Below are 26,434 nucleotides of genomic sequence, written 5' to 3' on the forward strand. Positions count from 1 at the left end.
GCGATGTAAACAAATCGTACGAGAGTGAAGGCAAAATATTTGAAAAGGTTTGTGAGTACTTGGAGCTGAATTATGATTATTTTTTCTCGAATTTCACTGACTGGAAACCCGCAGCTCAATAACAACTGGCAATGGTCCTAGAGCCCTTCCATTGATCTCTAAGAAAAAATCTTGGAATGATGTATGTATTGTATAGTTTGAGTTCGTATCAATGACAATGTTACAACAAATGTATGTACTTATTGGAGAAATCCGTATCTACCAGACTGCCTTATCAGTATCTTACCAGCTCCACCTCAGCACTATTTGCTGTTGAGGTGGTCTATCAAGGATCGGGTCAGTAAGCCTTCGCTGACTCATATGATGCCCCCCAATTTGCCTTGTTAACGGATCAATTTTGGCCTTAAATCAATTCACTGACACTGTGTTTACTGCAACTGCCTCTCATGGCAGATTCTTACTGTAACATTGTTCCACTCGTTAACAATTCTGTTTGAGAAGAAGTACTTCCTTATGTCAAGTCGTGGTCGTTGTTTAAAGATTTTCAGTGGATGTCCAATGTTCCCTGATCCATGATGAAGTCCTCAACCCTCAATCAAACCTTCCAGTCCCTTCATTTTTTTTTAGATACTTCAATAAAGTCCCCTCTAACTCTCCTCATTTCTGGTGTTTCAAGCCCACTTTTCTTCAGTCTCTCTTTGTAGGGATCATCCTTAGTACTACTTTCAAGCTCCGAGTTGTTGGTAGGTCATGTAGGTGTGTTCCAGTGTCAACACCATGTGACCATGGTCTGTCTGGAGAGGCACCACTTCCACATCTTTGCCTGAATCTCACGTATTTGATCTGGTTTGGGATTGAGTTTGTTGCCGCTCTTTGTGAGGCTAGGCCATGTGAGACTGGAGGCTCATGTGGGACATTAGCCAGGAATTTGTTCAGCCTCCTCGACCTTACTGACTTCTTTTGGGTCTCGTGTCTCTCTTGGGAGACAGTTGAAGAGTCTGGGGCCAGCTTAGGTGAAGCTCTCTGCCTGGATTGTCTTTAGACTTTAGTTGTAGGGAGCAGCTGCTTATGGGCTTTCTTTTGCAGGTCTTACCAAACCTGGGATGGTGTTTCCCTTTGATACCACCTTCTTTTTGTGATGGGTTAGGTGCTGTGCCCTCCAGGACTTTCTAGATGTAAATCACTGATATTGCTAAGGAAGTGTACACCTACATGACATATCAATACATAATTAAATATTGATTTGGTAAATTAAAGTAGATGTAAATCACTGATATTGCTAAGGAAGTGTACACCTACATGACGTATCAATACATATTTGAATATTGATTTGGTAAATTAAAGTATATCAACATAATATCTGTTTTTCTCGGTGGAAATAAATAACATAAAACCTTACTAAAAGTGATACACTACTGAACAGAGCCATAATGTAAGCTTCAAGATACCATGTTTGTATTATCTGCTCAGTCCTGTAGTCATATCATTCCCTGCCTACAATGACCCTGATGACCTCTAGAGATACTTAATGTATACACCATAGGAGGTGAGGATAGTTTAGTTTAGGATGGACCAGACTAGACCAATTTATTAGACTTCTGGTAGTTCATCTTCCACCACAAACAAAAACAAATATGGTGTCTTGAAGCTCGCCGATGTCAAAATTCTTGCTATTCTATTGCTTTTAGTAACCTATTTTGGTATTGATTCCCACTATATGAAGGAGTGATTGTGCCAACAGTACTGTATGGGGCAGAAACATGGAACATAAGAGAGGAAGAGAGAAGGAGTTTGAATGTGTTTGAGATGAGGTGCCTGAGAAGTATGATGGGGTTTACTAGGCTGGATAGAGTGAGAAATGAGGAGGAGAACAGGGGTGGAAAGGGGGTTGGGAGATAGGGTTGATGAAAGAGTATTAAGATGGTTTGGACACATGGAAAGAATGAGTGAAGAAAGACTAGTAAAAGAGGTATGGAAGGCAGATGTGGAGGGAGTGAACATGAGGGGACGTCCTAGGATGAGGTTGTTGTTGTTGTTGTCGTTCCCTAGACTGTCTGTCCGAGCAGTCCCGTCTCCCCAAGGAAGGCCACAGCCGAGACTGGGTTTTCCCACAAATCCTTTATAGAGTGTATGTTGTGTTGTTTGCGTGTATGATTGTGTATAATGCAGTCTTCCATTATGTGTTGTATGGTATGGGGTGAAGTGTTACATCCTGGGCAGCTGTTCACAACACGGTCGTCCAGCCTCTTCTGGTAGCTTAGAAGTGCTGGGTGGTGACCGCATCGCAGTCTGGCCAAGTGGACTCTGTCCTTACGTGGGAGAGAGGATTCAGAAGGGTGGATATCAGGGGGTCTGGCATGCAGCAGTGTGTTGTCTTTCAGTGTGTTAATGGAGCGGTGAGTGATATGATTATGAATATGTTTCCGGAGGCTGGTATTTGGTGGTTGTGGAGGAAGAGAAGAGAGTATCTGTGTGTAATAAAGGTCTTTGGGTGTAGTTTTAATGTTTCTTGGTGTGTGTGGGTGTTCTGCTATGTAGTGTAGCGGGTGTGATGTGTTTGTGGTGGCTGCAGCAAGTGTTTGTGTGCCTCTCATGTCGAGGTGGTCCTTGACTTTGAGGACTTTTGTTTCATGGTGTAAATGGTCTGTAGGTGATGTATTTGTGCAGCCTGTAATTGTTTTTAGGGCTTTGTTTTGTATGAGGTGGATGGATGGGGTGAAGGGGGCTTTGGGGAAGAAGGGAATGTCTGTTGAGGAAGGACGGGAGAGGACAGAAGACAGGGGTGAATGGATGATGTTGTGATGCATGAGGTGGAATGGGCAGGGGGATGGGGAGTGAGGTAGTATGTGTGAGCAAATTTTGACGCACCCTGAAGGGATTTCTCCCCGTCTTCGCCTTTATGCATGGGGGGTCGCCGATTTAATGAAGTGACCTTGCTGTGGATGTGCTGTGTCTTGCGACACTGCTTCTGACCCAGGGCAGTGGACAAGGTGCAGGGATGACCCGTCATCCAGGAGGTGCTAAGATGAGAGGGAGGGTGGAGGGGTGTGGAGTGTATTCAGGGATGGAATGGGTGGGAATGATTTTATGCCTTTTCCTTTTTGGCTACCTCCCTTGTAAGGGGGAAAAAGCCTTGGTATATGTATGTATGTATGTATGATTCCCACTGATAAAACATATGGAGAATGGATGATGTTGATGTATTATAATTTACAAAATTAATGTTTAGTTTTCTGTTGCTATATTGTTTAGGTGTGCTCTTCTTTAGATTTACCAAATTACTATTTAGCAGTCTGTGTATCTGTATTTAATAGAGCTTGAGGATTTTCAGCCTCTTTCAATAATTCAGGGAGCACCCAACTAATCTCCTCTGGACCTGTTTGAGTTCTCGTATCTCCTTGACTTTGTGTGAAGACCATAGATGACATACATATTCCAGCTTTGACACTGCTAAGGTTTTCCACAGAGGTAGCAAGTGCTCAGGCTTCCTGGTCTTAAAGGTCTGCATGATCCACCTACTCATTTTATGAGCAGCACTAATGGCGTGGGTGATGTGTGTGCCACAGTCATCACTCGTCTATGCCCCCAGGTCTCTCAGTGTTTCCTTTGTTTTTATTTCCTTTGCATCCACTGTGTACTGGTGCTTTTTTAGATTTTTGTTTGGCCCATATCTTATTAGTTCAAATTTCTTGTTGTTGAACACCACATTGTTTACACTTGACAACTTGTATACTATCTCCAGATGCAGCCAAAAGCTTTAAAACTTAAAGATACAATAGAATATGGCACAAGTAATTTAATTATGCTGATATTAACTAAGAACAATGAATATCACCAGAGTTGTTGGTAATTAATACAACTGTTAATTCATACCTTAATGGAGCCAGTAGCTCTATCATTTACGGTGACATCTCCACCTGGGACAGACAATATGATGCACCAAGAAGGACTACAAGTGTGGCATTGGGATGCTGCTTGGCTTTGATCTGTAAACACTGGTAAAACTCAGTGATTTGTCCGATATAATGTAGATAGGCAAAAAGGCGAGTAACTGTTTATGCATTGAGTAACTGCATTAGGCAAAGGCAACTGCATGCAACATGAAGATGCCAAAGCTGGAGCAGAGAGCCAGTCCATTATACATTCAGTACCTCTATTATTTATTGAAACATACATTAGGTGAGGAATAGTCTTGTGCAAGAGGCACTTAAACTGAGATAAGTTATCTGAATCAACAATTTCTCCAAGAAGGGCATTCCACTGGTCAATCACTTAGCAGGAGAAAAATTGCCTCCTAAAGTCCATTCGTCTTTCTGTATACCAGGAGCTTTTTCCCCTTTACAAGGGAGGTAGCAAAGTCAAAAGGTATGTACCTACTCCCACCCATTTCACTCCCACCCATTTCACTCCCTCCCATTCCACTCCCATCCATTTCACTCCCTTTTCTCCCTCTCATCTTAGCTCCTCATGGATGATGGGTCATCCCTTTATCCTGCCCACTGCCTTAGGTCAGAAGCAATCTAGCAAGACTCGTTACATCCACATCAAGGCTGATTCACTTAATCAGCAACTGCCCCCTGTCCCCTTATGCAGAAAAAGAGATGGGGAGAAATCCCTTTGGGCTGTGTCAAAATATCATTCACATATAACCACTCCCTACCGCCCCTTCTCTTTTATGCATCACAGTATCATCTATATACAGCCATTCTTCACTCACCTCTATCTCCTGCCTTCTCCCTTCCTTGCTCAACAGACATTCTCCTCTTTCTCAAAGCCCTTTTTATCCCATCCATCTCATCCTTGGTGGTCCCCTAAGTTCATTCCCTCCCCCTCTGCCTTACACACCTCATTTACAATTTTTTTTCACACATTCTTTCCATTTGTCTAAATCATCCTGATACTCTTTCATCAGCCCTATCTGCCATCTCCTTTTCCACCCCAATGTGAACTAGGTTGTTCTACATTGGTTGGAGATAAACTATTTTTTAGTTCTTCTCTTTATTGTGTCACCTCAGTTGCCAACTATACATTACACTTACAATTTTAAACATCTTCCGTTTGTCTATTTACAAATATTTACATTATGGAACTGAGTATGGACACTCAGTATTTATTTTAACTCTGTAAATATCTATATACAAGAGGGGATGAATTATAATAACTAATATCATTAATATGGTTGAATCTGCCAGTTGAAGTGCAGGTGTTCTCGGCGGTTGAACCTCAGGTCAAGCCAACTTGACCATGTGTCAGATCACACAGTAGATGGTCTGTTGAAGCTTGCTGCTACCACCAAGATCTGATGTAGAATAGCCAATGCGTGTGTGTGCATGTGTGCACACTAGTATAGAGTGAATAATTTTCAAGGCCAAGTACAAAAGCATACCGGTATTTTGTGCAACAGATGCTTGGCATGGCTACCATTCACTGACCACAGCAAAGTTAATGCTCAGAGAAAATGAAAATATAAGAATTTGACATGTAAGATAAATGTACATAGATTTGAGCAATTCTATTATAGGAAAATATTGTCTAAAAATTGACTTAATCTTAAGAACATGTGGAATTAGATATTATTTCCATTCACTTAGGCCAAATGCAATCTTATGAAGGGGTGGCTCAATTGGAAAGGTTGTAATGGGGGAGAAGAGTAGGGGGAGAAGTTGAGAGGGTTGGTGAGGGTCCTCTATAGTAGAGGTAGTACTAATTGATGATGGAACATTCTCTATGTCGAGGCCACAGGGAATTCTTTTGGTATGGTCTTTTTGCTATACGGCCTCTACAAGATCGTGCAACCTGAGTGCTTTGACTTTATTATTTGACTCCTCCCAATAATACAAAAAGGTTCAGTGAGTTTAGGGGAGAGCTTTGAGGTAGGGTGTGGTTGAAGGTGTAAACAATGTCTCCAAGTTCAAATGAACAATCTCTCACTTATTTGTTATGCTGACAGGCCATATCGTCCTTAGCCAGATGAAGAGTATTATGGATTCTTTTGAAAAAACTATTGAAATTTGCTACTTTGAATTTAACATACATATACCAAAGGCTTTTTCCCCCTTACAAGGGAGGTAGCCAAAAAACCAAAGGCATAAAAACCACTCCCACTCCATCCCCACATATTCCACTCCCATCCATCCCCTTAACATAATCATTTAAATTGTAAATAGGAGGTAATTCTGAAACAAGAAGATTATATAGGAGACTTTTGTCAGAGCCAAAGAGGATAAAATAAGGTGATTCTGATATTGACCTCATGCACTGTTAATGCAAGCTTGGATCATGTTCATCCCAAGAAGGGTGAAGATTAGAAGCAAGGTGTCAAAGAACATTGAGAATCTTTTGGTTCTGGTGTTCAGTTAAGCCATTTGAACTAGGATGGTAGGCTATAGTATTACATTTTGTGATTTTAAAGGATTTACAAATATTTGAAGGAGTCTCATTGTTGAACTCAGTTTCATTGTCAGAAATTAGAGTTTTTGGCGTAGTGAAGGGGCATATGAGTTTCTCAATAAGGGTGTTTGCCACATGTTGTGCTGTCTTGTCTGGTGGGGGGAAAGAATACAGAATCTGGAAAAATGGTCAACACAGACAAAGAGGTATTGATTTCCACTGGGTGTAAGTGGTAACCTAAGGAGGTCAGTAGCTACTGTGTTGAATGGTTTACAAGGGGTAGGATAAGTTAAGATGGGAACATGACCACTGATGTGACCTTTGTGTGGTGTGCAAGAATGACAAGCATCAATGTTGGAGTGTATATCCTTCTTCATGGTTAACCAGAAGTAGTACAATCTGGCTTGTATAATGCATTTCTTCTTGCCAGAGTGTGCAGCAGTGGGGGGAGTTTTGTAGGAGTTTCAGAACTTAAGGAATGAGGTCCATAGGGACTATGAGCCGAAACACTGACCTGTTGGGTTCATGTTTGTTCGTTAATGTTGTTTTGCGATTGAGTGTGTTATCAACTGATGTGTAAATGTTGAGATTTGGAGGGAAGTTATCTGTATCAGTTGTGTTGCAGCTATACATGCTTGCATAATAGGTACTGAAATGGAATTTTGAGTAATGGTTGTGATATGATGACTGAGAATGTCTGCTACTAGGTTTGCTTTTCCCTGAACAAAATGAAAGGTGGGCACGAACTCCTGTATCATGAGGAACCAGCAAGCAAGTTTTCCTGCTAGATTCTTTCCTTTGAAGAGATGTAAGGTTGGTTGATGGTCCATTAATGTGTGTATGTCGCAACCAAGGATGATCTCTTTCAAGTGTCTGAGGGCCTACACTACAGTTAATGCTTCTGTGTCTGTGACCGAGTAATTTTGTTTGTGTTTTTTTAGCGTGTGGATAGCATAGGCAATTGGCCTGAGTTTTGAGTTGTGTTGTTGTATGAGGGCTGCACCAAGTCTGGTGTAGGATGCATCTATGTATATTGTGAAAGGAAGTTTGTGGTTTGGGAAAGTAAGGACAGGTGCCATGGTTAAGGCTCTCTTTAACTCATTACAGGCTTTCTCTTGGTCAGGTGTTCAAATGAAGGGGGTGTCCTTCTTAAGTAGCGAAGTTAATGGTGCTGCTATACCAGCGGAACCTTGAATGTATCACCTGTAAAATCTTGATAGACCAAGAAATTAATGTATGTAGTCAATAGAAGTTAGGGTGTGGAAAATCAATGACTCCCTTGACCTTATTCTGCAAGGTTAAAATTCTTTGTAAGTTAAGGACATGCCTTAGGAAGCATATTTTTGAAGGAAGGAGCACTTCTTAAGCTTCAGTTTGAGGCCTGCCTTTGCTAGTCATGAGAGGTTAGTGTTTGGAGTGTGTTTGCTCACCAATTTCGAAGAGATGATCACATCATCAAAGTACATAAACACAGAATGGCCTATGAGATCTGCAAGGACTGTGTGCATAAGTAGTGTGAAAACTGAGGAGCTGAAACAAGACCCATTGCTAGTCATTTGAAGTGATAGTGTCCAGTAGGGATGCTAAAGGCTGTCAGGAGTTTAGACTCTGGAGCAAGGGAAATCTGGCTATATCCTGACATAAGGTCCAAGGTTGTGAACACTACATTGTTTTCACCGACAGAGTGTAAGAGATCTTGTAATACAGGGATGTGGTGTCTATCTGGTATAGGAATGTTTTTAAAGAAAATTGGGAAACAATTATTATAGAGTGTATTTTTGTTAAAAAAAAAAACACTTAAAACATATCAAATGTTTGGAGAAGAAACAGTGGTGGATGGGAATGGAATGGGTGGTAATGAAATGGGTGGGAGTGGGTACTTGCCTTTTGACTTGGCTATCTCATTTCTTAGGAGGAAAAATCCCTTGGTATATAGATAGACATCAATAGTTCTGGTATTTTTTATTGTTCATATGTATATATATTTGCAGAGCACCACCATGTCAGCAGAACAGGAGGTGAAATTGATCAACAAAATAACTCAGCATTTTCAGGTGGGTAGCTGTTTTTGTTATGTCTTGTCAAGTTTAGATTGTAAATATCAGAATGTTCTAGATGTATTTTTTATAATCTGCTCTCAGGGATGCTTTTAGACATCTGCTTAATACATACACAGATGCACCTTATACTTTGCAAGTTCATAATTTATATTTACTTTATATTGTATCTTCTTTCATTGAACACAGAAATAGTCTAAGTCTTGTATACCAATTTCTCCCTATATTCTTTAAGATCTCATCAGGCCCAGAAGCTTTACTCACATCTAGTGAGATATTTTACTCACTTGCTTTGACTACTTTTACCTCCCATGATTCATGTCTTTTATTCTTTCCATATATCACTTTTTGGAACTGTTTCATAACTAAGTAGGGGTTGCCATCCTAACCTTTTTGAAGACAAGTTCCTCTGTCCTTAGAGTAAAACAGGAACATGGGTAATTGTCAAAATGTATTCTACCCAAGCTACTTGGGTAATTTCTGTTATACTCCCAATTAACCAAGACCTTACATGCCTAAGTGCTACCCCTGAGCAAAGTTCTCAATGACACCCACATCACCACTTCCCACCTCCACCACTCTTTACTACCTATTTTAGCTATTGGCTTGTGAAATAATTAAACAGTTTTAAAATTTGCATTTAATGTCCCTATCGCAGAAAGGATAAGGGAAAATATTTTGTTGATTCTAACACAATATTCATTGATTACGGTAAAATATTCAGGGCTTCTTTGACCTTTTTTTAATATCATTGTTTTGTAAGCCTTGTTGGCAGGAAGTGCAGGCTAGAATTGCCACCCCCAGGTATATGCTCCCCCCCCCCCCACAAGGGCACTGCAATTGATATGTAAACTTTTCATGGTAACAAATTGTCTTTGGTGCATATCATTCCTTTTCTTCCTACCTGTTTACCTCCTTTATGCATGTATAAATATATGCAGGTGTGCATATAGTGCATCAGATTATTGAAGCTGTGAATATCATTGAATTAGTTGTGACACATTCTGATATTTCCTTACAGAGTCTCAATGATGATATTTTGGACAACTATGAACCATCATATGTACGCTCGGTGCTCTTGACTCCAGGTGCCACAAGAAACAAAACTCTTCGTTGGGCATTGGAGAAACTGCACCCTGCATCTGCTTTGTCTCTTGAAAGAGAACCTTCCACAGCACATCCTCAAAGTTGGTGATTTGTCAGTTTTAGTGATGGAAATTGGGGTGGGGGAGTTATGTGAGAGTATGTCATATACCTACTTCAGTTTCCTTGTTTTTGAGCTTCCAAATGACATGCATAGAACACAAAACATATTTATGTTCTAAAGCTCTTTCCCTTTTATAAAGGGGTTGGGGAATTCAAAGTTCACATCCCATAAACAAATATAACTAATTCAACCATCTCTCTCATCTCAGCATGTCAGGGGTGAAGGGTGGTTGTCCTGTCCCCAACCACACTATTTGTGTCACTACCCCAGGGTATGGACAGTAGTGCTGGTATCAACATACCGTATTTTCCGGCGTAAAGTGCGCGACTTTTTTCCGTTGGAAGGGCCTAAAAATGCGCGTGTTGGTGGTGCGCATTATCTACAGCCTACGATAGAAATTCTGCGGCTGTGTGTGTAATTTTTTTTCACAACAGCATGACGATGTTGGCCGTCACAAAGTCGGGAGGCACACTTCTCTGTGACGTTCCGTGAGAACAAGAAGAACAGCCATGGTGACATGAAAGAATACGCCAGCATGGGCTACCGTATATAAATATTTGGTATAGGTAGGTATCTATCGAATCTTATTTTTCATGTTTAAATAGGCCTAAACACCATGAAACATGATCAATATTCATGATATTTGCCCATGTTCACAGCATCTTAGTTTGAATTTTTATGTTGGCTTTGTTGCTTCACTTTAGGTATGGTACAAATTCCGTTGCGGCCGTTCATAAACTCGTGTCAAACACCTGACTACAACACCCTCTTTCGGGAGTTATATTAACTAAACGTCACCTCAATGAGAGACTGTCCTATTTCACCACTGTCATTGCAGGTTCAAAGCTAAAATGAAACAGTCTGTAGTTTGTTTCAGTATTAAATAAAAAATGGTAAAGACGAATTATTTCCTCAAGATATAAAATGAACATTTTCTGTAAAAATCCCGAAATTTTTCTGTATATTTTACTTTCAATAAACTTTTTTTAGATCATATTTCCTACAAACTATTTAAGCTACAAAGTAATAAGGGACCAACGCACAACATGAGTCATATGCTGGTACCGGTACATGTACCGGTAGTTCCGACTTTTTCTTAGTTGTGTCCTGATTGATGCCTAAACTGACACTTAATTTAGTGACAAATCAACAGATTTCCCAGTGGTGGCTCTAGCCAATGAAAAATACTTCTCCATGTAACCTCGTTCACATGATATAAATACCGAGGTAAAACTGCGTTATAGACAAATGCGATCGGGCATGCGCGTTATACGTTGGTGCGCGCTATCTGTGTACTGAGATAACGAAGTGCATGGGTGCGCATTTTAAGCCGGAAAATACGGTACATCTTGTTGCCAACAGTGTCAACACAACAAAGTTTTTTTAATGCTTGTGACATGTTGACAGAGATGCTCTCTTGTTGACAAAAAAGGGGACCTTTTTTTTCAATGTCACAAAAAAATGAGATTATTATGTCATGAGCAAATGAAATTGTAGTAATGTCATATGATAATTTGATTATGGATAGTCAATAATGAGGAATGATGATGATGGATTAATATGATGGTGACAATGAAGAGGACAATGTTTCAAATGATTAATTTTACTTACATTCATATACCAAAGGCTTTTCCCCCATACAAGGGGGGTAGCCAAAAAAGAGGCATAAAAACTACTCCAACCCATTCCATCCCCACACACTCCACTCCCCTCCACCCTCTTCCCTCCCCACACACTCCACTCACCTCCACCCTCTTATCTTGGCACCTCTTGGATGACGGGTCATCCCTGCATCTTGTCCACTGCCCTGGGTTAGAAGCAGTGTCACAAGACACAGCACATCCACAGCAAGGCCGCTTGATTTTACTTAAAGTAATAAAAAGGTGTTTTGGAAGTAAATTGAGAGAGGCAGGGGAGGTGAGTCAAGTAGAGAAGAAAAGGTAAAAGGTGCAGAAGGACAGATCTTGATGGAAGAGGAGGCAGTAAGGGGAAGAAGGGCAGAGTATTTTAGAGAGCTGTTGAATGTGGAGGAGGATAGGGAGGGATTGGTGGTGACAGTGGGAAGCACTAAGAAAATGATGGTGATGGGAGAGGAAAATGGAGGAGAAATAAAAGATGAGCTGCAAATAACCCTGAAAATGAGAGCAGCTAAGTCTCCTGGGTTAGATGGGTGTCATGGGGGTGTCTGAAGAAGGGAGGTACAGTAATAGTGGTCTGGCTGGTGAGGTTGTTTAATGTGTGTCTAAGGGAGGGTAGAGTGCCAGAGGACTGGAGGAGTGCCTGTATAGTTCTGATTTACAAGGGTAAAGGGGACAAATGTAAGTGTAGTATCTTGGGGGGAATTAGTTTGTTGAGTGTAGTTGGGAAGGCTTATGGGAGGGCTTTGATTGAGAGGATTGGGAGAAGAATAGAGGGAGTAATTGGTGAGAAACAGTGTGGGTTTAGGAAAGGTAGGGGGTTGTGTGAATTAGACTTTAGTGGTAAGGAAGATTTGTGAAAAGGTTTTGGGAAAAGGTAAGGATGTTTTTTGGGTCTTTATGGATTTGGAAAAGGCTTATGACAGGGTAGACAGGAAGGCACTGTGGAAGGTTTTGCAGATGTATGGGATTGGGGGAAAGCTGTTAAGGTCAGTCAAGAGTTTTTACAAGAGTAGTAGAGCCTGTGTTAGAATTAAAAATGTAGAGAGTAATTGGTTTGAGGTAAAGGTGGGACTGTGTCAGGGCTGTGTGATGTTGCTATGGCTGTTCAATGTGTACATGGATGGGGTGGTGCAGGAGGTAGAGGCAAGGGCAATGGGCAGAGGGTTGGAGATTGTTAAAGAAAATGGAGAATAGTGGGAGGTGAGCCAGTTGCTGTTTGCTGACGACACTGTGCTTGTGGCAGGGGCAGAGGAGGGATTAAGGGAGTTAGTGATGGAATTTGGAAAGGTATGCAATAGGAAAAAGTTGAAGGTAAATGTGGGTAAAACCAAGGTGATGAGATGTACAAGGATAGAGGATGGAAGTGAGTTGGAAGTAAGTCTGAAAGGAGAGAGGCTGGAGGAAGTGGGTAGCTTCAAGTATTTGGGGTCACATATGGCAGGAAAGGGAAGAATGGAGGTGGAGGTAAATTGTAGATTGAGAGAAGCAAGTAAATGCTTTGGGGAATTAAAAATTGGTATGAGATATAGGCAACTTGGAATGGATACAAAGAGAAGATTGATGAAGAGGCAATGTTACCATATGAAGCAGTGTGTTTAAACCCATTCTGGCTTACAGGCCCTGGTCTGGAAGAGCTCTAGTTTGCTGCATTGCCTTTCACCAAAGAAATGTGATTGGATTAACCATCCAGTAACGAGTAACCCATAATCACAAAAATGCTGAAATGAGAAGGATGGCTAAATGGGTTTTGTGTATGATATGGGTGTGTGCATTAACTAACAAACCCCTCCTTATAACTTCAGTCATTTATTTCTCTAGTTTGGAAGAGCTCTAGTTTATTGCATTGCCTTTCACCAAAGAAATGTGATTGGATTAACCATCCAGTAACAAGTAACCCATAATCACAAAGATGCTGAAATGAGAAGGATGGCTGAATGTGTTTTAATTGTGTATGATGTGGGTGTGTGCATTAACTTACAAACCCCCCTTTTATAACTTCAGTCATTTATTTCTCTAGCTGATTAATGATAGTGTTAATATGTTTCTTAATTTTTCTCTTTCAGGAATGCTGAATTCCTTCTCAGCTCTTTGTCTTTGCAAGACAGGTGACCTAAATATTATCAAAGTAAGTAATACAACAGAGAACCCACATATAGGTAAATTGAATAATGAACAGTTTTCCAGAGAAAATTAAATCTTGTAATAAGCTGAAATTTGAACAACAAACTATGAACAGACTGTTGTACATAAGTGGCTGGCAGCATACCAGCAAACTTAGTAGCCATGCTATACTCATAAAAACTTGCAAATTTCCATTTTTTATACTGAAAATTTACAAAGGATTACAAGAATGCATGCCAACAGGAGACCTTTTGGTCCATAACTAGGTTGAATGGAAAAATAGATAAATAGAAATATATATATGTATATAAGTAAATAGAATGAATATATAGATAATGATAAATAATAAACAAAGATATTTATAATAAATTATTAATAAATAGATGATAGAAATAAACAGGTAAATAATAAATAAATGAATAATGCATACATACATATATCAAAGGCTTTTCCCCCTTTACCAGGGATGTAGCCAAAGTCAAAAGGCATAAATCCACTCCCACCCATTTCATCCCCACATACTTCACTCCCATTCACCACCCCTCCTTCCCTCTTTTCTTGGCTCCTACTGGATGATGGGTCATCCCTGCATCTTGCCCTTTGCCCTAGGTCAGAAGCAATGCAGCAAGACACAGCATATCCACAGCAAGGCCACTTCATTCAATCACTGAACCCCCCTTCTTTCCATCCCCTCATGCAGAAAAAGAGAAGGAGAGAAATCCCTTTAGGCTACATCAAAATATCATTCACACATAACCACACTCTAAGCCCCCCTTCCCCCGACCACTCCCATTCATCACTGCAACATCTATACACTACCATTCTCCACTCACCCTTATCTTTTGTCTTCTCCTTTTCTCAACAGACATCCCTCTCTTTCTCAACACCCCTTTTACCCCATCCATCCATCCATCTCATCCTCAGTCATCCCCTCCTGTTTACTCCATCCACCTCTACCTTCTACACTTTTTTTACTAATCTTTCTTCACCTATTCTTTCCATGCGTCCAAACCATCCCAATACTCTTTCATCAGCCCTATCTCCCAACTGCTTTTCCACCCCCACTCTCCTCCTCACCTCCTTGTTTCTCATTCTATCCAGCCTATAGTCAGCGCAACGAGAAGTGACCGCTAAGGCGGGGTTAGGAGATTTCCCGGTGTTGCCACATCTCCACAGATAACACGGCCCGCACGGCTCACACTGAATGCAGTGTGAGGGGGGCGGGGCCAGAGAATAGATGTAGCGGCAACGTCGCTCTCTCTTGCTCATATGCCGTGTCGATGACTTGAGGAAACGAAACCTTTGTATAGAAAACATTGCTTTGATTTTTACCTCAGTGGTGATGTGTGACAAAAAATTATAATATGATTATATGTGGCAACATTATAGAAATATAAAATAGAATTATAAAATAAAATAAAATGATAAAATAATTATATGTGGCAACACAGGGGGGCTCCCAGTGCTCCGCCCTAATGGCCATTTTTCGATGCAACAAGTATAGTAACCCCAACAATACTTCTCAGACATTTCAGCTCAAATACATTTAAACTTTTCCTCTCTTCTTCTCTTATGTTCCATGATTCTGCTCCATACAGTGCTGTTTGCATAATCACCCCTTCATACAATCTACTCATAGCATCCATTCCCAAATGTCTATTTCTCATTACACTTTTTAATCCCCCAATCTACATTCTACTTCCACTTTCTACCTCCATTTCCACTCCCTCCTTTCCTGCCACATGCACCCCCAAGTATCTAAAGCTGTCCACTTCCTCCTGCCTCTCTCCCTTGATACTCGCTTCCAATTTGCTGCCATCTTCTCCCCTTATACATCTCATCACCTTATTTTTACCCACATTTTCCTTAAACTTCCTCTCACACACCTTCCCAAACCATATCACTAACTTCCTTAATCCCTCCTTTGATCCTGGTACGAGCACAGTGTCGTCAGCAAACAATAACTGGCTTATCTCCCATTTCTCTCCATTTTCTTTAACCATCTCCAATCCCCTGCCCATTACTCTCACCTTTACCTCCTGCACCACCCCATCCATGGACACATTGAACAGCCATGGCCATGTGACACATCCCTGGCAAAGTCCCACCTTTACCTCAGACCACTTATTCTCTACATTTCTTATTCTAACACAGGCTTTACCACTCTTGTAAAAACCCTCGACTGCTCTTAATAGTTTTCCTCCTATCCCATAGATCTGTAATACCTCCCACAGTGCCTTCCTGTCTACCCTGTCATAAGTATTTTTTATATCCATAAAGGTCCAAAATAATCCTTACCTTTGCCAAAGCTTTCTCACATATCTGTCTTACCACAAAACTCTGATCCATGCAACCCCAACCTTTCCTAAACCCACTCTGTTCCTCACCAGTTACTCCCTCTGTTCCTCTCCTAATCCTCTCATTCACAACGCTCCAATAAGCCCTCCCAACTACACTCAACAAACTGATCCCTCTAAAACTACTACACTCACATTTGTCCCCTTTTCCCTTGTAAAGTGGAACTATACAGGTGGATGGGAGTGTGCACCTTGGCTGGCTATTTCCCTTATAAGGGTGGAAGAGGCCCTTGGAATATAGATGTATAGAGTTTTGTGACTTGCTGTTGTTCTCTTCAGTTGTCCCCTCATGTTCACTCCATCCACCTCTGCCTTCCACATTTCTTTTACTAATCTTTCTTCACTCATTCTTATCATGTCATATAATAATTATTGTGTTAATTGACATCAGCTTTTACTGAAATTTGTTTCTTCTCCCTAGGGTGAAGCAAGTCCTCTGTCTCAGCTTCAATTTTGGGCTGCTGTTTTAGAATCCGTCCATCATTTATGCCATATTAAGGTCAGCCAAGCAAAATTGGACATGTTTGACTCATTTATGGGCAACTTGACATTGTTGCCTCACTTGGATTCAACTCTGTCGGTAATTACTGTTTTGATCATACATACATATACCAAAGGCTTTTTCCCCCTTACATGGGGGGGTAGCCATTTTGATCATAATGTGAAGATATGTGGGAAACTGTAATGTTATAACACATTTGTAAATATACACTTAAAACCCACTATCAGAGAAATAATATAAGAAACACAGGAGATCCGTATATTTCAACTACTATCTGTATAGTCCTCTTCAGCAGAATCTTTCTGATGAAGAGGACTACAGATAGTAGTTGAAATATACACATCTCCTGTACTTCTGATATTATTTCTCTGATAGTGGGATTTAAGTGTGGAGATATGTGTTACACACTGTGATGTTTGTTTTTCACAAATGCTTGAGCACAAATCAAATTAAATCTTATATTCTGGTTTGACAGGCAAGTCGGATGGGCTTGATTGATGATGATGATGATCTGAGGAAAAAATATCAACTCTGGTGTGAAAAGGGACACCATTCTTCATTTGTAAAGTTGATGGAAAATACTCAGTCAGAATTAGAGAAGAGAACTTCATACTTTGAGAACAAAGACCTACATGAAGTAAGAGCAAAGATTTTTGTATTTGGTTTGTTGTGATGAAAATGAAGTTTAAATTGCAAACAGGGCTAGGGTTGATTATGGGTTGAATTGGAATTGATTAGAAGAAAATGTGAATTGGCATGTATTATAATTGATGGAGGTCCTGGAGCCGCAGCGTCTACGTCGTGGGACCCCCCCCCCCCCAACCCAGCTGCCCAGGATGTAACACTTCACCCCATACCATACAACACATAATGGAAGACTGCATTATACACAATCATGCACGCAAACAACACAACATACACTCTATAAAGGATTTGTGGGAAAACCCAGTTTCGGCTGTGGCATTCCTTGGGGAGACGGGACTGCTCGGACAGACAGTCTAGGGAACGACAACAACAACGATAGCATTTGATAGATATGTGTACACAGTTTATTGGTTTTGTGCATATAGGGTATGTGAAGCACCGAGTAGTGAGCACTGAAACATTTGGTTGTTTTAAGAGAAGATTAGATAACTTTATGGATAAGGATGACAGATGGTAAGGGATGTGAAAATGCCTAGTGTAGGCCCTCTGGCCTTCTGCAGTTTCCTCCATTTTTATGTGTATGGACCTGGATTGGTTTTTATGTGTGACTAATAGGAGAATGTGTGGGAGGGCAGGCATGTATTTACCTATTTTTATTTACCTAGTTGTATTATACAGGAAGGGGAGCTATGCTTGTGGTGACCCGTTTGTTCTTAAATTCTTGTATTGTGTTTGCACACACTATTTCTTCATCCAGTTTGTTCCATATATCTATTACTCTGTGTGGGAAGCTGTTCTTTTTCAGGTCTCTTGTACTGACCTTGTTATGATAAATAGGAAGGGGAGATTGTCAAAGAAAAGTATTAGTGTTACAGAAAATCTTTGTTAAGATGATGTTTCACAACCGAATAAGGATGAGTCAGGTGTGGTAAAAAATGAAAGAAATAAAACAGTAAGATATGTCATTCTATTTACAAATTATGGTTAATGCTGAAATCAACATATTTTACATTAATGAAATCTAGAGTAACTAAAAGAAACAAAGATCTGGCTGGGAGGAGCAACAAGAGTACTTAGCTGGCCCAAGGAAGGGAGTGATTAGGCAACGGAGAGACACTAGGATCTCTGAGAAGAGTGAGACACGACACCTGCCGGTCCCCTTTTTAAACAACCACTGGCCATGACATGACCTGACCTGTGGTCAACCTTTCTTGGCCATTTTGACCATCTTTACCACCAAAATTGGGTCTCCCTCTCACTCCAAATGCTTTTTTCTTGCACTGAACATATGCCTGTATGTATGCGTGCATAACAAGAGTGACTAGAGTAGGTTTCTGTGCTCAATCCAGAGACTGGGTATTGGCCCCTTAGGGTCACACCTCCTTGTGGAGATGGGATGGGTGTGTTGTTCTGTAGTTTGACAAAAAATTCTGGGATATTTGACAGTTGCTGCAGCTCTATTGAACCTCCATCCATTCTCCTTCCTTGTCTGGACCAATAGGGTATCCACTTGGTGCTACACAACAGCCCTTGGGATTAAAGATTGTCAAATATTAATTTCATGGAATTTGAATTGTTCAATATGTATTCTGAGTTGCAATTCAATTAACAAAAACCATTTTACTCCAGCCCTGATTACAAAATACCTTGTTCATGACCATATAGTTTTGATTTCTTTTATGTTCTGTACAAATTGTTTATATATATTGATACTTTTGATTGCAGATGTACAAAGAACCTATAGAACAAGAAGGATTTGAAAATGCTTTGAAAACCCTGGAAACAAAGTTAATGCTCCAGAGGGATCAGTGCACTGGATTGTGCGACACCTTTGATTCAGATATTTCACCGTGGATTGGCACACCTGAACCCATTACTGAAACCATCAGAGGTCCTTTGATTAGGCAGATGAATACACAAGTACAGCAGTTCATCAAGGTAGGTCATAATGTTTCATTGCAGTACTGCATAGCTATTGTTAAAAGGTTGTATTAAAGGATATTAGTCTATCAATATACCAAGAGCTTGGTACACCTACACAAGTACCTTCTGGTACACCTGAACCCATTACTGAAACCATCAGAGGTCCTTTGATTAGGCAGACGAATACACAAGTACAACAGTTCATCAAGGTAGGTCATAATGTTTCATTGCAGTACTGCATAGCTATTGTTAAAAGGTTGTATTAAAGGATATTAGTCTCTATATACCAAGAGCTTTTTCCCCTTTATGAAGGAGGTAGCCAAGTCAAAGGCATGTACCCACTCCCACCCATTCCACTCCCTTCCACCACCCTTTCCTCCCTCTCATCTTAGCTCCTCATGGATGACAGGTCATCCCTGTATCTCGCCCACTGCCCTGGATCAGAAGCAGTGTAGTAAAGCACAATAAATCCACAGCAAGGCCGCTTCACTTAATCGGCAACCAATCTCTCTGTCCCTTCATGCAGTAAAAGAGAAGATGGGGAGAAATCCCTTCTAATATCCTAAAGGATATTAGTAATGAAATTATATGCCTTGCTGCATTTCCTTTGACCCATACAATGTAATGGGGGACAGGGATGACACTTCATCCAGAAGATGCTTGTGTAGGAGGAGCATTGTAGGCATTTTAATGTGTATGTAGTGAGTGTGAGATTTGACTTGCCCACCTCCTTTGTAAGGGGGAAAGGGCCTTTGGTGTTTATGCATGTATTAATTGAATATTAAATAGTATAGATACATTTATTTTATTTGCTCAGTAGCATGCAGCTGATACTTTAGGGCCTATATGGGATACCCGTACAGACCAGAGCCACACATCATTTTGTCTATGTTAGGGAAAGTATCTCCTCATAGAGAAAAATTATGCTACTTTGTTGTACTGTGACTGTCCTTCTCTTATGCTATCCCTCCTCTTAATATTGTCCTGTACCACTTCTTTGAATATATATTCTCCATTTTTGCCTCTGTCCTCTGTGGTAGGGGGAAGAAAGAATACTGCCACCAAGTTTCCCCCACTCAGGTTGTAAAAGGCAGCTAAAATGGGCTTGAGTGATGGGACTAGGCATCCTGCTCACTGTAACCCTAAGGGTACAGATGAGAGTAAAAAGGAAGAGTTAGGCAGTATGTTTATGAGAAGGAAGATGGATGTGTTGGCATTCAATGAAACTTAAGTTGAAAGGGCGGGGTGATTTTGAGTTTGGGAATGCAGTGGGGAGGGTGTCAAGAATGAGGAGAGGATGAAGGAGGGAAGAGGTGGCTCAACTAGTAAGTTTATGGTGTAGTGGAAGGAGGTTCCTTCAAGGTTAATGTGGATAAAGGTGAAACTGGGAAGGGTGATGTGGGTCTTTGTAAGCACAAATGGGCCTGGTAGTGAGAAGAGTGTAGTTGAAAGGGAGGCTTCTTGGATAGTTTTAAATGAGTGCTTAGTTTCGGGAGGAATGTCAATGTAGTGGTATTGGGAGATCTCAGTACTAGAGTAGGAGATGAACCATTAGATGGAGTGGTTGGGAAGTTTGGGAGTGCCAGGTAAAAAATCATAGTGGAGATGTGTTTAGAAAGAGAGTTTATGATAGCTAACAGTGTTTATGAAAAGATTCAAGCACAGGCACACAAGGGAGAGAGTGGTGGATGGAAAGGTGGTCGCTAAGGCATTAATGGACTATATAGTGGTAACCAGAAGAACTGTAGGAAGAGTTTTGGATGTCCATGTTCTTAGTGGGGGAATGTCAGATAATTTTTTGGTGGAAGATATGTTGATAGTGTGGGATAGGTGAAGAAAGAGAAAAAGGGCAGAAGGTAGGGAGGTGCTTAAACTGTTTAAATGAGAAGGAAAAGGAACAGGAGTACAAGGAGAAGCTAAGAGAAGTGTAGGGGATGGTTAAGGATAAAGTAGACGTAGAAGTGGAAGAGGAATGGGGGGGTTTCAAGGGCGGAGTGACAAGATGTACGAAGATGGTATGTGGAACGAGGCAGAAGAGGGAATAAAATGAAGGGTAGTGAGTGGTGGGGTGATAAAGCGAAGAAGGTAGTAGAATAGAAGAAGCGAGTGTTTAGGGACTGGTTGCAAAGTAGGATGAGAGAACCATATGAGAAGTACAGATAAAAAAGAAAAGCAAAAAATAAGATAAATGAAGCAAAAAGAAGGGCGGATGTAATATGGAAGAGGAGTATGACAGAAAATTTTGAAAGTAATAAAAAGATGTTTTGGAAGGAAGGAAAGGCGAGTCAAGTTGAGAAGAAAAGGTAAGGGACACAGATGAACAGATGTTGACAGAAAAGGAGGGAGTAGGGGGAAGATGGGCAGAGTATTGTAAGGACCTGTTAAATGTGGAGGAGGATAAAGAGGGATTATTGGTAACAGTGGGAGGCACTAGGATGGGAGAGGAGAATGGAGGAGATATGAAAAAAAGATGAGGTGTAAGTAGGTTTCAAAATGATAAGAACAAGTAAGGCACCTGGGTTAAATGGGTGTCATACTGAGTGCCTGAAGAAGGGAGGTATGATAATAGTGGACTGGCTAGTGAGGTTGTTTAATGTGAGTTTGGGGAGTTATACAATAGGAAAAAGTTGAAGGTAAATGTGGGTAAAACCAAGGTGTTGAGGTGTACAAGGGGAGAGGATGGCAGTGAATTGGAAGGAGGTGGGCTGGAAGAAGTGGAAAGCTCTAGGTATTTGGAGTCACATGTAGCAGGAAAAGGAGGAGTGGAAGTACAGGTAAATTGTAGATTGAGAGAAACAAGCAAATGCCTTCGGAGATTAAGAATTGTCATGGGAATGAATGCAAAGAGGAGAATATATGAAGGGGTGATTGTGCCAACTGCTTTGTATGGTGCAGAGACTTGGAATCTGAGAGAGGCAGAAATGAAAAGTTTGAATGTTTTTGAGATGAAGTGTCTGATAAGTATGGTAGGGATTACTAGGCTGGATAGAGTGAGAAGCAAAGAGGTGAGGATGAGAGCTGGGGTGGAAAAGGAGATGACAGATAGGGCTGATGAAAGAGTGTTAGGATGGTTTGGACACATGGAAAGAACGAGTGTTGAAGGATTAGTAAAATAGATGTGGAAGGCAGAGGCAGAGGGAGTGAATTTGAGGGGATAACTGAGGATGAGATGGATGAATGGGGGTGAAGGCATTGAGCAAGAGGGAAATGTCTGTTGAGCAAGGAAGGAAGAAGGTAAGAGATAGGGGTGAGTGGAGAATGACTGTGTATAGATGATATTTTTATGTAAGGAAGAGAGGGTTAGGGGATGGGGGTGGTAAGGGATGCTTATGTGTGAACAATATTTTGATGAAACCTGAAGAGATTTCTCCCAGTCTTCTCTTTTTCTGCATGAAGGGATGGAGAGGGGTTTTGCCAATTAACCCATTCAACTCCGATGACAAGATGTCTTGTCATTTGGTCAAATAAAACAAAAAATCATAAAACACCAAAATGTTTGATCAAACACCAGAAAAATATGACGTCAGTCCTCGCTTCGCTGCGAGCGAAGCGAGGATTGACGTCATATTTTTCTGGTGTTTGATCAAACATTTTGGTGTTTTATGATTTTTTGTTTTATTTGACCAAATGACAAGACATCTTGTCATCGGAGTTGAATGGGTTAAGTGAAGTGTTGTTGTTGTTGTTGTTGTTGTTGTCGTTCCCTAGACTGTCTGTCCGAGCAGTCCCGTCTCCCCAAGGAAAGCCACAGCCGAAACTGGGTTTTCCCACAAATCCTTTATAGAGTGTATGTTGTGTTGTTTGCGTGCATGATTGTGTATAATGCAGTCTTCCATTATGTGTTGTATGGTATGGGGTGAAGTGTTACATCCTGGGCAGCTGTTCACAATGCGGTCATCCAGCCTCTTCGGTGAAGTGTTGTTGCTGTGGATGTACTGTGTCTTTGCATTGCTTCTGACCCAGGTCAATGAGTGGGATACAGGGATGACCCATCATCCAGGAGGAGCTAAGGTGAGAGGGAGGAAAGGGTGATGGAGGGGGTGGAATGGGTGAGAGTGGGTACATGACTTTGACTTGGCTTCCCCCCTTGTAAGGGGAAAAAATCTGTTGGTATATAGATAGAAAACAGTTTTGGTTCATAATTGCAAAATCTTTCAAAAATTGCTCTCTTCCTCCCTGCGAATTCTTGTATAGTCATTCTTACCTTATTTTTACATGCATGTGTACATATACCAAGGCTTTTTTCCTCCTTATACGAGAGGTAGCCAAAAGACAAAGGCATAGAAATCATTCCAACCCATTCCATCCCCTACTTACTCCACTCTCCTCCATCCTCTGCCCTCCCTCTTATCTTGGCACCTCCTGGATGATGGGTCATCCCTGCATCTTGTCCACTGCCCTGGGTCAGAAGCAGTGTCACAAGACACAGCACATCCATGCCAAGGCCTCTTCAATAAATTGATGACCCCCCTCTCCGTCCCCTCATGTAGAAAAGGAGAAGATGGGGGAGAAATCCCTTATTTGTAAGCTTTTGTTTAATTGCTTCCCTTCCTACATTTCCCCCAATCCATATCCCTGGCCTTTTTTGTAACCTCACAGTTTTTCTTAAACCAGTCCTGTTTCAGTTTCTTCCTTCCACTAATCTTTGGCATATGTTTGCTCACTCCCCAGTTGTTAATGTCAAGGAAAGTTTCCCATTTCCTTATTCCCATGATATTCATGAATTCCTCCCAGTTTGCTTCTTCAAAGAATTTTTTCTAATAAGTAATGTGCTTTCCTAAAATTGAGTCCCCCTTGCCTGTGATTCATTCTTTGGCTTTATTTCCTCATCCTACAGCTGAAATTGTTACATGTTCACTTTTTGTCCTAAAGGGCATAGGTAGTTTAGTGAGATGATGATGTATGGCTCTTTGGTTAGTAACAGATCTAATCTTGTGGGAATGTCATTTCCTCTTATCTGGGTCACTTCTTTTACCCACTGGGTCATTGTGTTCTCCATTGCTATACTTAACAGGGTATTTCCCCAGGAATCTGCTTTTCTGCTTGCTTCCCGTTCCTCCCAGTTGACCTCACTGCAATGAAAGTCTCCAGTAAAGAGTATATTGCTACTTTGTTAAATATTTTTCTTTAGGAAGAGAGCTGTATCCAATAACATTCATTGATATTCAACTTCATTCCAAGCTTTTGCCTTAAGGGACCTATGCCACCATGAAGTCTCTTTTATTCTGCCCTTTGGTACTAATCTTTAGGTGAACTGTGTAAGCCTTGCCTTCACTCAAATTTGTTTCTTCCACTTTTGTGTCATTTTTCACCACAAACATTACCCCTCCACCCATTTTATCTTCTCTGTCTCTCTCTTCTCCAGGAGGTGTATTTATTGCGCCCCAACTTTGGATCAACTTTTGGGAGTTTAGTTTCCACTAGACACAAAATATCAGGCTCATTTATCCATAAGTGGTCATTTGTCTCTAACCTAGCTGGTAATAGACCATCGCCATTAGCTTATGCTACTCTAAGTTCCCTTGTATTATTTCCTTTGCAATATTGCCATCCTGTGTGCATGTGTGTGTTTATCTAGTTTTATTTATCTTATTATAGTATATGGAGCTGGGGCTGTATTCATGGGGTCCCATCTCCATCTCTGTTTATCAAACTTTGCCTTAACCTATTCCATGAATTTATGCTTCTTTGGGAAAAGCTGTGCTGTGTATATTTTAAGCAATGTCTTTCTTTTTTATGATAAAATTTTGTTGCTTTTTCATCCCATACCAACAGTTTCTCTGTCCATTATTTATGTTTCCTTTTTCTGATCTAAATACTTTATCATGACCATATCATGTTTCTCTGATCTTTCAATATGGATTTCTCTGCTTTCAGTATGGAAAGTCCCTAGCCTGTAATGTATTTTGTCCATTCCAGTGTACTCCTGTTAGGGCTTACATTTTTCAACTTCAAATAATGATTGTGTGGCTTCTTGTACCCCCCCACACACACACACAAATCCAGGTATACACAATCCACCCAATATCCTTTTCATGCAGGACATCAACCACTCTTAAATGGAAAAACTTTTGCTGAATTTTTGTATTGAAAATCTTCTATTCCAGGCTCCATTCATGAACCTTATCTAGGTCCTGTAGCATTCTGCAATCCTCTTTGTTTTTAATTTCCTTCATACTCTTGGCATCATCTGCGAATAAGTTTGCATAGCTATCTATTCCACTCATCATATTTATATACAGTAGGAATATTGCAAGTGCCAGGACTGAGCCCTGTGGTACCCCACTAGTCACTCCTCTTCAGTCCAACTTTTCAACTTTCACTACTGTCCTCATATGTCTGTCACTTAGAAAATATTTTATCTTTTTCAGTGTACTCCTTTTATAGTTCCAGTGTTTTCTAAATTCCATATCACTCTTGTGTGGCACTGTCTAATGTCTTCTCCAAATGTGTGTGTGTGTGTACGTACTATGATACACGTGCACACAAATATCTTTCCTCTCATAGTGTTTTTAATGTAAAGATAATTCTGCTGAAATTGTGCACCTTGATGAGGATATATATTGGGTTTTATTCAACAGGATCTCCACACTGTTGAAGAAGTGACACGTGCAAATATAAAACTAAAGGAAATTGTAAAACTCTCCGAACAAAGACACCAGCATCCACCAAAGAGCATGAAAGACTTGAAGGATCTTTTGGAAAATCTTTAACATTTTCATTCCTTGAAAGGAAAGAAGTTTGGTATAAATTTTAATTTCTGAGGTGGATGGAATGAACTTGAGGGGCAACTGATGATGAGATAGGGTGAAAGGGTCATTGAACAAGAGTGGAATGTCTGTTGAGCAGGGAAGGGAGAAGGTAGGATATAGGGGTTAGTGGAGAGTGGCTGTTTATAGATGATACTGTGAGGCAAGGAAGGGAGGGGGTGGGGGATGGGGAGTTGGGAGTGGTTATGTGCGAATGAAATATCATTCACACATAACCACTCGGAACCTGAAGGGATTTCTCCCCATCTTCTCTTTTTTCTGCATGAGAGGACGGAGAGGGATGGGGGTCGTTGATTAAGTGAAGTGGCCTTGCTGTGGATGTACTATGTCTTGCTGCATTGCTTCTGACCCAGAGCAGTGGGCGGGATACAGAGACGACCTGTCATCCATTAGAAGCTAAGATGAGAGGGAGGAAAGGGTGTAGGATGGGAGTGGAATGAGTGGGAGTGGGTATGTGCCTTTTGACTTAGCTACCTCCCTTGTAAGGGGGAAAATGCCCTTGGTAGATAGGAAGATTTTGAATGTAAGTTGATTATATTTTTTAGTCTAGTGGTTATAATGTAGTTGTGAATGCTATTGTATAGTTTAATACAACTAGTTTAACATTGTTCTTGACTTGTATTAATGTATATATAACCTGTACTTCCTAACTATTTTTGTATTTATCATCTGATAATTATTTGTTATTGAAGAAAGAGCCAAGCACTAGATAATAAGAAGTAAAGTGTAATGTTTTTTTATTATGACATGTTTTTAGTTTTTATATGTTTTTGTATACTTTACTTACATTTTTATAAAATTTGAACCATAGTAAAATTGTAT

The 26,434-nt window shown here is 40.6% G+C and overlaps 1 protein-coding gene across 1 annotated transcript; it reads left to right on the forward strand.

The window, feature by feature from the left end:
• The first annotated feature begins 8 nt into the window (after positions 1-8).
• On the forward strand, positions 9-26,434 carry LOC143036082 (uncharacterized). Its single transcript, XM_076203339.1, has 8 exons — positions 9-47; positions 8,382-8,444; positions 9,469-9,634; positions 13,358-13,419; positions 16,194-16,352; positions 16,750-16,911; positions 18,645-18,857; positions 25,424-26,434. The coding sequence occupies exons 2-8, from the start codon at positions 8,391-8,393 to the stop codon at positions 25,553-25,555; spliced, it is 948 nt and encodes a 315-aa protein (XP_076059454.1). The 5' UTR covers positions 9-47; positions 8,382-8,390; the 3' UTR covers positions 25,556-26,434.

Source organism: Oratosquilla oratoria, chromosome 20 (assembly GCF_046742065.1).
Source record: "Oratosquilla oratoria isolate Oo_2021 chromosome 20, ASM4674206v1, whole genome shotgun sequence".
Lineage (NCBI taxonomy): Eukaryota > Metazoa > Arthropoda > Malacostraca > Stomatopoda > Squillidae > Oratosquilla > Oratosquilla oratoria.

Bases quoted from the DNA above. Each gene is read 5' to 3' on its own strand.
- LOC143036082 (XM_076203339.1), top strand. From the start codon at position 8,391: ATGTCAGCAGAACAGGAGGTGAAATTGATCAACAAAATAACTCAGCAT. The intron at 8,445-9,468 runs GTGGGTAGCTGT...ATTTCCTTACAG, and splicing joins AAATAACTCAGCATTTTCAG to AGTCTCAATGATGATATTTT. The intron at 18,858-25,423 runs GTAGGTCATAAT...TTTATTCAACAG, and splicing joins AAGTACAGCAGTTCATCAAG to GATCTCCACACTGTTGAAGA.